This window comes from Ursus americanus, chromosome 1 (genome assembly GCF_024610735.1).
Source record: "Ursus americanus isolate L20-20 chromosome 1, mUrsAme1.1.p, whole genome shotgun sequence".
Classification (NCBI taxonomy): Eukaryota; Metazoa; Chordata; class Mammalia; order Carnivora; family Ursidae; genus Ursus; species Ursus americanus.
Window position 1 is genome coordinate 47,794,957 of NC_142127.1, and position 15,626 is coordinate 47,810,582.

At 36.6% G+C, this 15,626-nt stretch overlaps 1 protein-coding gene and 1 pseudogene across 3 annotated transcripts in view; both read right to left on the reverse strand.

The window, feature by feature from the left end:
- FASTKD1 (FASTK mitochondrial RNA regulator 1) overlaps nucleotides 1-14,442 on the reverse strand; it is a 43,351-nt gene extending 28,909 nt beyond the window's left edge. Inside the window, exons 1-3 of one of the 3 annotated variants that reach the window (XM_087861241.1) lie at nucleotides 14,351-14,442; nucleotides 11,739-12,257; nucleotides 9,942-10,007 (exon numbers count right to left, since the gene is read on the reverse strand). In XM_087861241.1, coding sequence (XP_087717367.1) covers nucleotides 9,942-10,007; nucleotides 11,739-12,073 — 401 coding nt within the window. In that variant the 5' untranslated portion in view covers nucleotides 12,074-12,257; nucleotides 14,351-14,442. The other 2 variants (XM_045783782.2, XR_015724091.1) reach the window with 2 other exon arrangements.
- Nucleotides 173-6,485, reverse strand: LOC123783108 (large ribosomal subunit protein mL52 pseudogene; annotated as a pseudogene).
- Nucleotides 14,443-15,626: the final 1,184 nt, after the last annotated feature.

Here is a 15,626-nt window from a genome sequence, read left to right on the forward strand (position 1 = left end):
ACAGATCAATTTCAACATAAGGTTGTACATTAACAAAACAACTACTACTATAACAAGGCTGTGAAAAACTCCAGAATTTTTCTGTAAGAAAAAGGATCCCGTATCTTCAACAAGTAAATGGCAAGACAAAAGAGAGGGAAGGAGAATTGTTACAGATTTTAAAAGAGTCCTGAAAAAAAAAAAAAAAAAAAAAAGACTCTGCATTCACTAAGACAAGCATAAGAAAGTCCACAGAGGCACAATATGTTAATAGCAAAAAACTGCAAACAATCTAAATATCTATCAAAAGTATATCAGATAAATTGTACATATTCCTAAAATACCACACAGCGATAAAAAAGAACAAACAACTGAATCATGTAAATCATGGAGGAATCTTTAAAACAAATATATGCTATTTCAAATACATGCTGATTACCCTTGCTATGATCCATCATACAGTGTTAACCCATAATGTATTGTATTTGAATCATTACAAATTATGTTTATATAACATTTATAAACATTTTAACAAAATCATTGATTAATAGCTAATGTAGTAACAAAAAATTAACATCATAGGCCACAGAGACCAAAAAACCAGAAGTTAATGTTATTTTATGACACTATTAAAAATTCTACATAGGAAGTACAAATGAGAGTTTAAAAAATTTTTAAATATTATGAAAAAATAAAAAACATCATATAGAATAAAATCTTCTAAGCTATTTTGAAATGAAAAATTAAAAGGAAATGTCTGATTGACTGGGAAGTACAACTGTACATTTGTAATTTAACTGTTTAACAGAAAAACAAAAAAAGCATCTATTTTACAACTGATTTGTTCAAGCTGCATAATACATGTAACAATGCTGCTTTAAAGAAAAATTTTAAAAACTTGAGCTATTGTCAACAATGACCAAATTTAACCCAAAAACCCAGTAGTTTGGACTGCTCACAAAAGAAATAAGGTATTTCTCCTTACTCTCAATGAAAGATAGTTGCAGATAAAGAGAATGCAAAAATGGAGATGAGAAGACAGATGGGGTAGGTCATGAGATTTACTAAAATCACAATTCAGTAAATCAATGTAGAATTTCTCAGCCCAGAGAATTGTTTGATCACATTTAATTTAATCCAGCACATATTAACAAAGGCCAACAGAGCTCGCCCATATATAACCACAATTTTAAAAATTTACCATGGTTTATACTTTAAGCAACAATATGCTGAAAGGGCGTAAGATGGGGTAAAATAACCAGTGATGAGCCTGCTCCCCTCTGTCTACAGATAAATAGCCTGTTGTTTCTTCTGCATCTTAGTCAATCCTTTCCTTTCTGCCCTAGGTTTCTACTTGGTTTTGGAGAGGTGTTTGTGTTTTGCTGATTTTGTTTTTTACTTTTTAATCCCCGTTACCTATTCTAGCAACCCCCTCCCCCACTTTCCCTCTGGTAACCATCAGTTTGTTCACCATATTTAACAGTCTGTTTCTTGGTTTGTCTCTCCTTTCTTTTCCCTTTGCTCATCTGTTTTGTTTCTTAAATTCCACATATGAGTGAGATTATATGGTATTTGTTTCTCTGACTTATTTCACTTAGCATTATACTCTCTAGTTCTATCCATGTTGTTGCAAATGGTAATATTTCATTCTTTTTTATAACTGAATAATATTCCATTGCATAAATGCACTATATCTTCTTTAGCCACTCACCTATTGATGGAGACTTGGGCTGCTTCCATAGTTTGGCTATTGTAAATAATGGGGCTATAAACATTGGAGTGTATGTATCCCTTTGAATTAGTGTTTTTGTGTTTTGGAGGTAAATACCCAGTAGTGCCATTACTGGATCATGGGGTAGCTCTATTTTTAACTTTTTGAGGAACCTCCATATTGTTTTCCACAGTAACTGCACCAGTTTACATTCCCACCAACAGTTCAAGAGGGTTCCTTTTTCTCCAAATCTTCGCCAACATCTGTTTTTTGTGTTGATTTTAGCCATTCTGACAGGTGTAAGGAATTATCTCATTGTAGTTTTGATTTGCATTTCCCTGATGATGAGTGATGTTGCCCATCTTTTCACATGTCTGTTGGCCATCTGGATGTCTTCTTTGGAGAAATGTCTGTTGATTTCTTCTGCCCATTTTTAATTAAATTATTTGTTTTTGGGGTGTTCAATTGTATCAGTTCTTTATATATTTTGGATACTAACCCTTTATCAGATGTCATTTGCAAATATTTTCTCCCATTCAGTAAGCTACCTTTTAATTTTGTTGATTATTTCCTTTGCTGTGCAGAAGCTTTTTATTTTGATGTAGTACCAATAGTTTATTTTTGCTTTTATTTCCCTTGACTCAGGAGATGCATCTAGAAAAATGTTGCTATAACCAATGTCAGGGAAATTACTGCCTGTGCTCCCTTCAAGGACTTGTATGGTTTCAGGTTTCACATTTAAGTCTTTAATCAATTTTGAGTTTATTTTGGTGTTTGGTGAAAAAAAAGAAAGTGGAACAATTTCATTCTTTTACATATGGATGTCCAGCTTTCAAAACACCATTTGTTGAAAAGACTGTCTTTTGCCCATTTGATTTTCATTCCTCCTTTCTCAAAGATTAATTGACCATATAATTGTGGGTTTGTTTCTGGGTTTTCTGTTCTATTCCAGTGATCTACTAGTTTTATGCCAGTACCATACTGTTTTAATTACTACTGCTTTGTAATATAACTTGAAATCTGGAATTGTGATACCTCCAGTTTTGTTTTTCTTTTTCAAGATTGCTTTGGCTATTAGACGTGTTTTGTAGTTCCATACAAATTTTAGGATTGTTTGTTCTAGTTCTGAGAAAAATGCTGTTGGTATTTGATAGGGATTGCGTTAAATCTGTAGATTGCTTTGGGTAGCACAGACATTTTACCAGTATTTGTTCTTCCAATCCATGAGCATCAGTGTCTTTCCATTTCTTCACATCATCTTGAATTTTGTCAGTGTTTTATAGTTTTCAGAGTACAAGTCTTTCGCTTCCTTGGTTAAGTTTATTCCTAGATATTTTATTGATTTTGGTGCAATTGTAAATGGGAATGTTTTCTTAATTTCACTTGCGGCTGCTTCATTATTAGTGTATAAGAATGCAACAAGTTTCTGCACATTCATTTTGCATCCTGCAACTTTACTGAATTCATTTACCAGTTCCAGTAGTTTTTTGGTGGAGTCTTTAAGGTTTTCTATATATAATATCATGTCATCTGCAAATTTTGAGAGTTTTACTTCTTCCTTTAAACTCGGATGCCTTTTATTTCTTTATGTTGTCTAATTGCTGTGGCTAGGATTTCCAGTACTATGTTGAGTAAAAGTGGTATTGTCTTTTCCTGACCTTAGGGGAAAAGGTCTCAGTTTTTTACCACTGAGTATGATGTTGGCTGTGGGTTTTTCATATAAGGTCTTTATTATGTTGGGCTTTGTTCCCTCTAGACCTAGTTTGAAGGTTTTTTATCATGAATGGATGTTGTACTTTGTCAAATGCTTTTTCTCCATCTAATGAAATGGTCATATGGTTTTTATCCTTTCTTCTATTGATGATGTATCATGTTGACTATTTTGTGAATATTAAACCACCCTTGCATCCCTGGAATAAATCCCACTTGACCGTGATGTATGATTTTTTTTAATGTATTGCTGAATTTGATTTGCGAATATTTCATTGAGGATTTCTGCATTTATATGCATGAGAAGATATTGGCCTGTAGTTCCCTTTTTTTGTGGTGTCTTTATCTGATTTTGGTATCAGCGTTGATACTGGCCTCATAGAATGAATTTGGAAGTTTTCCTTCCTCTTCTATTTTTTGGAAGTTTGAGAAGAATAGATATTAACTCTTCTTTAAATGTTAAGTAGAATTTGCCTGTGAAGCCATTTGGTCCTAGACTTCTGATTTTTGGGTTTTTGATTACTGATTCAGTTTCATGGCTGGTCATCAGTGTGTTCAAATTTTCTATTTCCTCCTGCTTTAGTTTTGGTAGGTTATATGTTTCTAAGAATTTATCCATTTCTTCTAAGTTGTCCAATTTGTTGGCATATAGGTTTTCATAATATTCTATTACAGTTGCTTGTATTTCTATGGAGTTGGTTTTTTTTTTAAAGACTTTATTTATTTTACATAAAGACAGCATGAGCAGTGGGAAGGGCAGAAGGAAAGAAAGGGAGAGAGAAAATCCTAAGCAGACTCCCTGCTAAGCATGAAGTCTGACACAAGGCTCGATCCCAGAACTATGATATCATGACCTGAGCCAAAAATCAAGAGCTGGATGCTTAACTGACAGAGCCATCCAGACACCCCCTGTGGTGTTGGTTGTTATTTCTGATTTTGTTTATTTGGGCTCCCTCTCTCGCTCTCTGATAACTCTGGCTAGAGGTTTATCAATTTTGTTGATCTTTTCAAAGAACCAGCTCCTGGTTTCATTGATCTTTCTTTTTTTTTTTTTAAAGATTTTATTTATTTATTTGACAGAGAGACAGCCAGCGAGAGAGGGAACACAAGCAGAGGGAGTGGGAGAGGAAGAAGCAGGCTCATGGTGGAGGAGCCTGATGTGGGGCTCGATCCCAGAACGCCGGGATCACGCCCTGAGCTGAAGGCAGACGCTTAACTGCTGTGCCACCCAGGCGCCCCTCATTGATCTTTCTATTGTGTATTTTTAGTTTCTATATCATTTACTTCTCCTCTAATCTTCATTATTTCCTTCCTTTTGCTCAGTTTGGGTTTTGTTTGTTCTTCTTTTTCTAACTCCTTTAGGTGTAAGGTTACATTGTTTGAGATTTTTCTTGCTTCTTGATGTCAGCCTATATTACTATAAACTTCCCTCTTAAAATTTTTGCTCCATCCCAAAGATTTTGGAAACTTGGTTTTTTTATTTTCATGTTTCAATGTAATTTTTGATTTCTTGTTTGACTTCTTGGTTCATTAATTCATTATTTAGTAACATGTTATTTAACCTCCATGTATTTGTGTCATTTGTGTTCCATGGTTTTTATTTCATTTTTTATCAAGTTATAATTGACATTTAACATTACATTAGTTTCAGGTATACAACATGATGAATTGATATTTATATACACTGTGAAATGATTACCCCAATAAGTCTAGTTTCCTCTCATCATATAGTTACATAATATGTAACATAATATCATTGACTATGGTCACCATGCTGTACATTGCAACCCTATGACTTATTTGTGACTGGAAGTTTGTACCTCCTGCCCACCACCTTCTCCTATTTTGCCCATCCTCCAACTCCACTCCCCTCTGGCAACCACCAATCTATTCTCTGCATTTATAAGTTTTGTTTTGTTTACTCATTTGTTTTTAGATTTCCATATACAAATGAAATCATATTCATCTTTGTCTAATTTATTTCTTTATTATCTTTTAGGTCCTCCTATTGGGTACACAAATATTTACAAATGTATCTTCTTGCTAGATTGAGCCCTTTAGCATTATGTGATGCCCATCTTTTTCTTTTATTACAGTCTGTTTTAAGTCCATTTTGTCTGATATAAGTATAGCTACCCCAGCTTACTTTTGGTTTTCATTTGCATGAAACTTTTTCCATCTCTTCACTTTAAACCTGTATGTGTCGATACATCTGAGGGGAGCCTCTTATGGGCAGCATATAGATGGGTCTTGCTCCATTCAGCCACTCTATATCTTTTGATTGAAGAATTTAGTCCATTTATAGGGGAGGGGTTGCCCTTTTCATCAAAACATTTATTAAATGAATAACCACACGCAGACTGAGCTGTGTATGGGCTATTAAAGACTTAAGTCCTTAGCTAAAACCAGGAAAACTGCTGCCCCTTCTTCATGTTCACAGAGCAGCTACTGTTCATAGTTGGGCCAGTCTTATGGCCTGCAAAAGGGGTAAGTATCCCAGAGCAAGATTCTGCTGAACTGGAATGCAGCCAGGGATGAAGGCACTGAGCCAACCCCTCTAGGCAGTGATCTTGTGCTCTGAAGACAGATGGAGAACATGAAGGCTCTTTTCTGGCTAGGATGAGGCATATAGGTGATAGAAAAGAAAGCCAGAGAGAGGCTGGGGAAGGGAGACAGGAATTGCTTTTTATTGACTTGGTAGTGGGTTCTGCAGTAGAGCTCCTTCAGGTTTAAGGGCATTTCTTCTCTTCCTTTCTTCCTTCTGCAACTTCTCCTGCTGCCTAGGTTGCCATGACTGTAATTTAGTATCCATTTATTCTGACAGCAGTACAACTCGTCTTGCAAACTTCTCCTTTTGGGCTTTTCTTCAAAGCTAGCCTTTCACTGGAAGTGCAGGGCAGTCACCTATATAAGACCAGTTTGGGAACTCTGTATGGGACCCACAGCCAGAGAGGTTGGCAGCCAGGCCCTGCCTGGGTGGAGAAAAACAGTCCGGTGAAGATTCAGCCCATCTTCTGGTCCCCCAGTTCTCCCCAGACTGGCACCCACTGGAGTTGTCACTGGCTGCCCACCCAAGCCACCACATTGCTGTGCAGCCTCGGGACACTTAAAGCAATCATGCTGAGGCCACAGAGCCAGAAGTGGGCGTCGGTCCATTTATGTTTAACATAATTATACATGGGTATCTACTCATTGTCATTTTGTTAACTGTTTCCTGGCTGTTTCGTAGTTCTCTGCTCCTTTTTCCTCTTGCTCTCTTCCCTTACAGCTTAATGCCTTTCTTTGGTGTTATGTTTCCATTCCATTGTTATGATCTTTTGTATATCTACCATACATGTTTGCTTTGTGGTTTCCATGAGGCTTACATATATCGATACCAGTCTACTTTAAGTTAATAACAAGTTGAGTCTGAATGCACTCTAAAACTCTACATTTTTACTCCCCTTCCCACATTTTATGTTTTTGATGTTATATTTTACATCTTTTTATTTTGTATATCCCTTAACTAACTGTTGTAGTTATACTTATTTTTACCACTTTTGTCTTCTAACCTTCATGCTAAATTTATAAGTGATTAGTCTACTACCCTCAATATATATATTTACCTTTACCAGAGAGATTTTTACTTTCATATGTTTTCTTGTTACCAATTGGCCTGTCTTTTCAGCTTAAAGTACCTTTAACATGTCTTATAAGTCGTGGTGAACTTGTACAGTTTCTGCTTGTCTGGAAAACTTTCTCTCCTTCAATTCTGAATGATAATCTTCTCAGGTAGAGTATTCTTGGTTGGAAGGTTTTTTTCACTTTCAGTACTTTGAATATATCACGTGACTCCCTCCTGGCCTGCAAAGTTTCTGCTGATAAGAGTCTTGGGGGGGGGGGCAGGGTCCCTTGTACATAACAAGCTGTTTTTCTCTTGCTGCTTTTAAGATTCTCTCTTTAACTTTTGACGTTTTAATTATAATGTGTCTTGGTGTGACTCTCTTTGGGTTCATCTCATTTGGACCTCTCTGTGATTCCTAGATCTAAATGTCTGTTTCCTTCCCCCAGTTAGTGAAAATTTCAGCTATTATTTCTTCAAATAAGTTTTCTAGCCCTTTCTGTCTCTTCTCCTTCTGGGACACCTATTATGAGAACACTATGTCACTGATGTTGTCCCATAGCCCCCATAAGCTAACTCTACTTTTTTTTCTTGCTGCTCTTTTTGAGTAAGTTCCACTCCCCTGGTCCCAGTCACTAATCCTCTCTTCTGGTTCATCTAGTCTGCTGTTGAACCCCTGTAGTGTGTCTTTCTGTTTAGTTACTATATTCTTCAGTTCCCTTGACTTCTGTTTGTACTTTCTTATGTTTTCCATCTCTTTCTTGAAGTTTTGTGTTCATCCATTCTTCTCCTGAGATCAGTGAGCATCTTTATGACCATTACTTTGAACTCTTTATCAGGTAAGTTACTTATCTCTGTTTCATTTTCTCAGGGGTTTTATCTTCTTCTTTCATTTAGAACATATTCCTTTGTTTTCTCATTTTTCCTTGACTTTTGGTGTCTGTTCCTATATATTAGGCAAAATAGCTATCTCTTCAGTCTTGAAAGAGCAGTCACAGGAAGACTGGGATATTTCAGTCAGCTATCTGTGTAGTGCTTTGTGGGTACTAGCCTGCCAAGAACTCTCTGATTGGTTCAGTCCCATGAGTCCCAGAAACACAAACTTCCCTGGACACCAGAGGCAGGTGTTCAAAGGGTGTTCCCTCTATGGACTGCCATATTTGCCAGCTTTGGCAGGGCCAAGGAGGAGCACCAGGCCAAGGCAAAGCTGCCTACCAGTTTTAACAGTGTGGGGCGGGGAGGGGCACTGGGCCAGGGCAAGCTGGCCCAACAGGTTTGGTGGGGCAGAGCCATAGAAGGCAGGGCAAACAGCTTTTACAAGGTAGAGGGAGAGTGCAAAAATGGCACCTGCCAGTGCTGGTGCTAGCAAGGTAGAAGAGTGCAGAAATGGTGCCCACCAGTGCCTCTAGCCACAGAGAGGGTTCCAATAGACCCCTGTCCTTCTGGCAGGCACTTTAAACTCACCCAGTGAATCCATCACATATGGCCTAGGCACTTCCAAACTGCTACTTTTGTGCTGGGTCCCAGGACAAGTAAGTCTGTGTGAGCACTTTAAGAGCAGAGTCCCAGTTTCCTACAACCCTTGGGTCTCCTTGATGTAAGCTCCATTGCTTTTCAAAGCCACACATTTGAGAGCTCATCTCTTTGGTACAGGTCCCAGGAGTTGGGGTTCCTGATGTGGGGCTCAAACCCCTCACTCCTCAGGGATACACTCCATATTTGTTAGATCTCTCCCTCTTGTGAGTCACTGAGTCGGGAGTGAGGTTCTTGGTGAGACCATGTCTCTGCCTCTCCCACCTATCTCGAGGTGGCTTTGGATCATTTGTTGTGGAGGAGTTGTTCAGCTAGTCCTCAGGTCTTTTTCAGAGACAGTCATTCCATAGGTATCTAGATTTGGTGTGCCCTTGGTAGAGTGAGAAGGTCTTCCTGTGCCACCATCTTGAACCACCTCTCTGTTCTGTGGTTTTTAAATCCTCCTTTCTCTTTGCCACTTTGATTTTCCCTTTCTTCACTAACATTTGTTATACTCCACTAGTAATGGATATAGGCTATGCTGAATCGCTATGGGAAAAAGTTCAAAATTCAGAAACAGCTAAACATTTTCCAAAGTAAGGTCTGTTATTATCTCCCTTTTTTTAAATAAATGGAGTTTCTCACATATTCTTATATAGTACAAATAATACACTTTTGTATAGAATAGATTTCTCTGTACTCATAAGAATACCCTGAACACATTTTACATTTTTCTAGATGATTACTGATTATGGCAACATGCTACAAATATAGTAATGTACAGGAAAGAGATCTGATCGTATTCACAGCAGTAAACTTGAAAACTTCTAAGTCACCTATGAGTTATGTTCACTGCCTCTCCGTAAAGAGGAAGTGATAAATAAGTACCTACAAATGCTGTTAAACAATGTTAAATAGTTTCCCCTTCTAGTAAACTGGTGTCTTCTTTTCTCGCCTATCATTCAGAGAATCTTTTCTTTCTTTTTTTTTTTTTTAATTTTTTAAGTGAACTCTACCCCCAATATAGGCTCAAACTCACAATGCCAAGATCAAGAATCTCATGCTCTACAAATTAAGTCAGCCAAGCACCTTGAATCTTTTCTTTCTGAAGCAGAATCTTCCAGAAAAGAAGATTCAAAAAGCCAAATAGCTGTTACTGCACCTTACTTATATTTTGATTAATTATATATCTGGAAAAGGACACTGTTTCCACTCTTAAAGAGTAAATATTCGAGTTTTCTTTCTCTCTTAAGGAAAATACACATTCCTTATTATCTTCCTTTACACGATCAAATCCTCAACCTAAGTAAGTTTACATTTTTTTTTCAGTGAAGCTTGATAGGTAGGCAGCAGCTTAAAACATGATTTTACTGAGCTAACCTTGAATAGGATAACTGTGATCTAAGATGATGAACCCAGAGTACTTGCCTTTCCAGTCTTCTCCATGCTTCTGTAACTAGTGCTGCAACCAGGTCATGGGTCACAGTAGCACACCTCAATAGAATCAAGAGAAAATCATTTTCCACATATAAACACTTTTAAATTATTAAAAACAATTGTGCAAGTAAGAATTATAATGCAAAAGTGAACCTCAAGTTATATTACTCTTGGTCCTTATTTCTGGTCCATTCCCATTTTAATATTGTTTCCTTGATACACTGTAATAAACATCCACATTTTATCCCATGCCTCTCTCATTCTTTTATCTGTTCAATGTCTTCCACTGATCAATGAAAATGTTCAGTGATACATATTATATTAAAAGTACATATGGTATATATTAATTGGCTCTGATTATAAAAATATTTTTATAGGAGAGAGTTTGTAAAATAAAGAAAAACTTGAATAGGGTACTAAAAATCATTCATAGGTCTATACTCATAAATAGCCACGATCATTAATTTGGAGCATTTCATTCCAGTTATCTTTTCTACACACATATGAAATACACATATTTCTCTTCTACTTTTATATCCTGCCTTTTTCAGTAAGTTAACATTATATTATGGACATCTGCCCATGACATACTGTTCACAACAATTTTTAAACACTGCATAGTATTCCCTTATGTGACTATAAAAAGACACATCTACTTTTAGAATTTTAGTTTTTCAATATTATAAATAATGTTGAGATGAGTATCAATGTACAATAATCTTTATATGTATCTCAGATTACTTTCTTAGGATAAATCCTAGAAGCAAAATTACTGGATCCAGGGTATTTTTATACTTTTTGATATGTATTGTACCACTAGAGCATATAAGAGTCCCTCTTCCAGTATATCTTCATTAACAATGAATACCTTCTATATAACTAAACCATATATACTGTATTTTGTGGTATAAAAATCTCTTTTTAACCAATTTCAACATTTTTATAATGTTAAGGCTATATTAGTTTGTCTCCTAAAAATCAAAGACTTTCAGGTTGAGTCATGAAGCAAAATTGAACTACATGCTGTTTTTAAAACCTGAAAACAACATTATATTTTATTCTTGAAATCCTTTCATTATTAAAATATGACTTAGGAGGGAAACATAGAAATACAGCTTTTAGACAAATCATCACCAAGCAGTTTTTCTCCATTTGCCTAACAGACGAGTCTTATGAGGTGTTTAACACAATGTTTTATAGTTAAGTAAGTTTGGAAACTGACCTCACTTAGATATTTATAATATATATTAACATATTAAAGGCTCTGAGGAATCCTGCAAAAAAGACTTGTTTAATTTTATCTTATTTATCATTTTCCAAGTTAACATGCCCACTAAGAAAGCAAATGTATATGGATATATGGGTTGGATAATCATGTGAGAAAACCGCTGTTTTTCCATGAATGAGACTAAGAAACAGACTTACCGCAGCTTTTGTGTGTTTTCTCTTATATATCTGCTAAATACTTTATTTAGAAAATCCAGTTCTTCTGAAGGCTGGATTCCCTTCCAAACAATGTAAAATTTCTTTTTGTTTTTTGTTTTCCCAGCTTTATTGAATTATGATTAACAAATAAAAATTGCATATATTTAGGTGGCACAACAGGATATTTGATATACATATACAATCAAAGAATATCCTCTAAACATCTTAAAAATATTAGATGATTAGGAAAACTATTTACAGAAAAAAAACGCATTGTTTTTCATTTTAAAGAGATTTTTAGAAAATTAAAATACAGAAATAAACTACAATCATTTCTATAAAATCTAAAAGTACATTACTTACTGTTGTGTGATGTACAACACATTCACCAGGGTATCATCATTCACGAATTCCTTTTGACTTGTAGCTACATTATGAAGAGTAAGAAATTGGGGATGGTCTCTGATACATTCAACATTTTTTAAAAAGCTGGTCTTCTGGTTTTGAAACTGCCAAAGTATATTAAATGCACATTCCACTTGTTTTTCTGAAAGTATGGTTTTGTTTTTTTCAATAAGATCAAATACTTGCTCTTCATCTGTACACGTAATCATCTGGCTAATTAGTGGCTTACAACTGCAGGTTCGAAACTGAAACAGTCTCCAGGAGAACGGACAAATAGCTCTTAGGCGAAGCATATTTACAAACAATGAGTCTAAAAGAAAGGTAATTCTTCATTTATATCATAAATTTTCTTAGGCAATGAAAACCATTTGCAACTAGTAGTCAGGTGCAATACGCTGATAAAAAAGGTAACTATTTTTCCTTCATGTATTTTGCTTCCATTATGATAACTCCTAATCCCATTCCAAAACGCAGCTTCTATAAAAGGATTGGTTAAACATGGTTATCCTAATATTATTAATTACAAATTGGTTCCAAATTTCAAATTAAAGTAACAAGCTTTTCTGCATTAACTAGAGACTTTGTTCTTAGTCTGAAGCAAACAGCAGGATTTGGTTCAAAACTAAGTGTCCAGGAAAAGGGACTTCTTTCTGCACTCCATTGAAAAAATGTTTGTTAAATCTGACATATATATAGTTTTCAAATTTGACAACAAAAGCAGAAGGGAAAAAAATCCTAAACTCAGAACCATCTCTTTAAACAAATGAGTCAAACTATTTGCAATAAATAAATAGATCACCTTTAACATTTTTACAAGGAACAGCCATTAATTCAGAGCCATACATTTTTTTTTTTTTAATTTTTTCAGGGGGCTCAGTTGGTTAAGCATCTGCCTTTGGCTCAGGTCATGATCCCAGGACCCCTGGGATGAAGCCCTGCTTCTGGCTCCCTGCTCAGTGGAGAGCCTGCTTCTCCCTCTCCTTCTGTCCCCAACCCCCAACTCATGCTCTCTCTCTATTTCAAATAAATAAAACCTTTTACAAAATAAATGAATAAATAAATAAATATTTTCAGGGGCACCTGGGTGACTCAGTTGGTTAAGTGACCGACTTTCGGTTTCTGTTCAGGTCATGATCTTAGGGTAGTGGGATCCAGCCCAGCACCAGGCTCTGCCCTTAGCACCCTGTCTGCCTGAGATTCTTTCCCTCTCCCTCCCCCTCCGCTTCTCCCTCCGCTTGCATGCGCACACTCTCTCTCTCTCTAAAATAAATAAATAAATTTTTTTTCTAAAAATTTTTTTCAGAAGAATAATTTCTGGTATATTTACTTTCAGGATAATTTCTCGTTCCTTTCTTCTGGTACTCTAAAAAGAACTCAAATGGTTTAGTCACTACTGATCTTAGATCAGTTGAAACCAATAAGCAAGATGATTAAAGCTCCAATCGGAAATATAAAGAAATCAAGAAATGTATCAAGACATGATGAAGTAATATAAGAAACAAAGATAATAATGAAAAAGGATATCTATTTTAGAAATATAAATGTTTATATTTCTACTTGAGTAACAACAGAAAAGCTGGGACTAAAATCATAGCATCTAACACTTCTGCAACTTTCACAAAGGACTTCTAAAATATATTATCCTATTAAATTCTCTGAACTAACTTATCAGGCAGATATTATCATTTGCATTTTACGGGTGAGAAAAGCTATTTTCAAAAAGGTTAAAAAACTATTCTAGTACTTGTGAAGCTGAGGTTATCACCCTGTTATTTCCATTCTTTCCACTTGGAACACCTCCTGACATCAACAAAACCAATACTAAGATTGCCTCAGACTCCTCTCTATGGCTATGCTAAGCTGTCCATTCACAAGAAAAAAGAAAAGAAAAGAAAAGAAAAGAAAAGAAAAGAAAAGAAAAGAAGACAGTATTGGTACTTTGTGGCTATCAGTACAGCATGCTGACCCAAGCCAACCTGGTTCACACACATACACAAAAATCCTGTACATAGCAAGAGTACCTTCAAGATTCTCCGGTCTACCCACAACAGAAAACGGAAGCAGCTCAATGACTAGAATACCAACGTGCCAAGTCCCCCGTTCTGCCCCCAGATAAATGACCTTGGGGAAGTCATTTAACCAAAGGAGGGGACTTGGGACTATGAGTGCAGGGTAAACAGTGACACCCTGGGTAAATGACAAGCATTTCTCCACGCTGGGCGCACAGTAAGCCCAGAACCAATGAAAGTGATCTCCCACGTCCCCACTAGGAGTGGGCTCAGCTCTGCCCTTCTCCAACCACTGGGAAACCCAATACCCTGCATCTTGGGACCGAAAACGTGATGGGCGGAAGAAAACCTGCCGCTGCTACCCGGCCCTGGCTTGCGGGTTAAGTTCTTCCCTCAACAACCTCCAAATTTTCGGAGGATTCCGGGGAAGGCTGGTCACGATGGGCTCATAAGTCAAGGCTATTTCTGGTCCCCAACAAGTGACGTAAAAGGCTCGGTTGTCTCGTTCCCACCCGTCCCCCCATATCCCATAGTTTGCAGCCTTTCCTCGAGAGACATCACCTCTCCTCTGACGATCCAGTCCCCAAAGCCGGAAAAAATGCCGGGACAGCACGGCGTGCTGTGCTACAGGCCCCAGAAGACGTAGCGGCGAGGCAATCCGAATGGACGTCGCTTACGCATTCGCGGGGAATTCTGGGCATTGTAGTTCTACATTGAAAGACACTGGGACAACACATTTTGAACTGTTGAAGTTATAGGTCCTTTAGGTCATAAGGTTTTCTCCCAGTCCATGGAAGACTGTTTTTTTTAATAATAAATAATAAAAAATGAATATTTAGAAAATGAAATATTTGAAAAGGTAAACAGGGAAAAAAACACATGTGGATTTTTGTTTTTTACAATATTCAACATATATCAAACAATTGTGAAATGACTCTAAGAGTAAACTCTTACTCTCAATTTCTGCCCTGTGTCATGGTGAGGCCAGTCTTTGGGACCATACATTTTTTTAAACAGCTTTATTGAGAAATAATTTACACAACAAGCAATTTACCCATTTATAGTGTACAATTCAACGTTTTTCCTAATTTAGCATTGTGGAGCATCACCACAATTCATTTTAGAATATTTTTATAAGTCCAAAAAGAAACCAGCTAACCAATAGCAGTTACTTCCCATCCCCCACCTCCAACACCATAGACAACCACTAATGGCAGAACACACTTTGAATAGCACTGATTTAGATTGTTTGGAAGCAGATCAACTGATAACAAATTTGAAGATTGAGGTTGACCTTAATGCACAGAATAGATAGAGTTTCAGAACAAACATCAGAAAAAGCATAGGGATGAAACTAGGCATAACCTGTGTCAATACCCTTCAGTCAAAGACCTATAGTTAAAGTTGGGATTACTGATCAGTTGCAATGAAGCAGAACACACCCCAAGGGATGTCAAATTAAGAAGGTGTTAGAAAGAACTTATTATGGTATTTAGCCCTGTGTTAAGTGATTTGGGGGAGGGTAAGGGTGCTTTTCTCTGGATTGGATACCATGAAGAAGCACGGATAATTCCATTACTGGTATCTTAATAAACTTTGTCTATAAGGCAGGAGGAATGAAGAGAGGTTACAGCTTTATTTGATAAAGAGGGAACAGTCACTCATAATAGCCAGGACAGGTAGATGTTTGGTCATTTTTTGTGATTTGGACACTGTTCTTGTTTTGGTCTCAGTTCTGTATGATTATGGAATGGTCTTGTCTTTGTCTTGTTCCATCATAGCCAGACAGTGGCCTTGTCTCATGTTGCTGTTCTGTGCAATTGTTCAACAGAACACC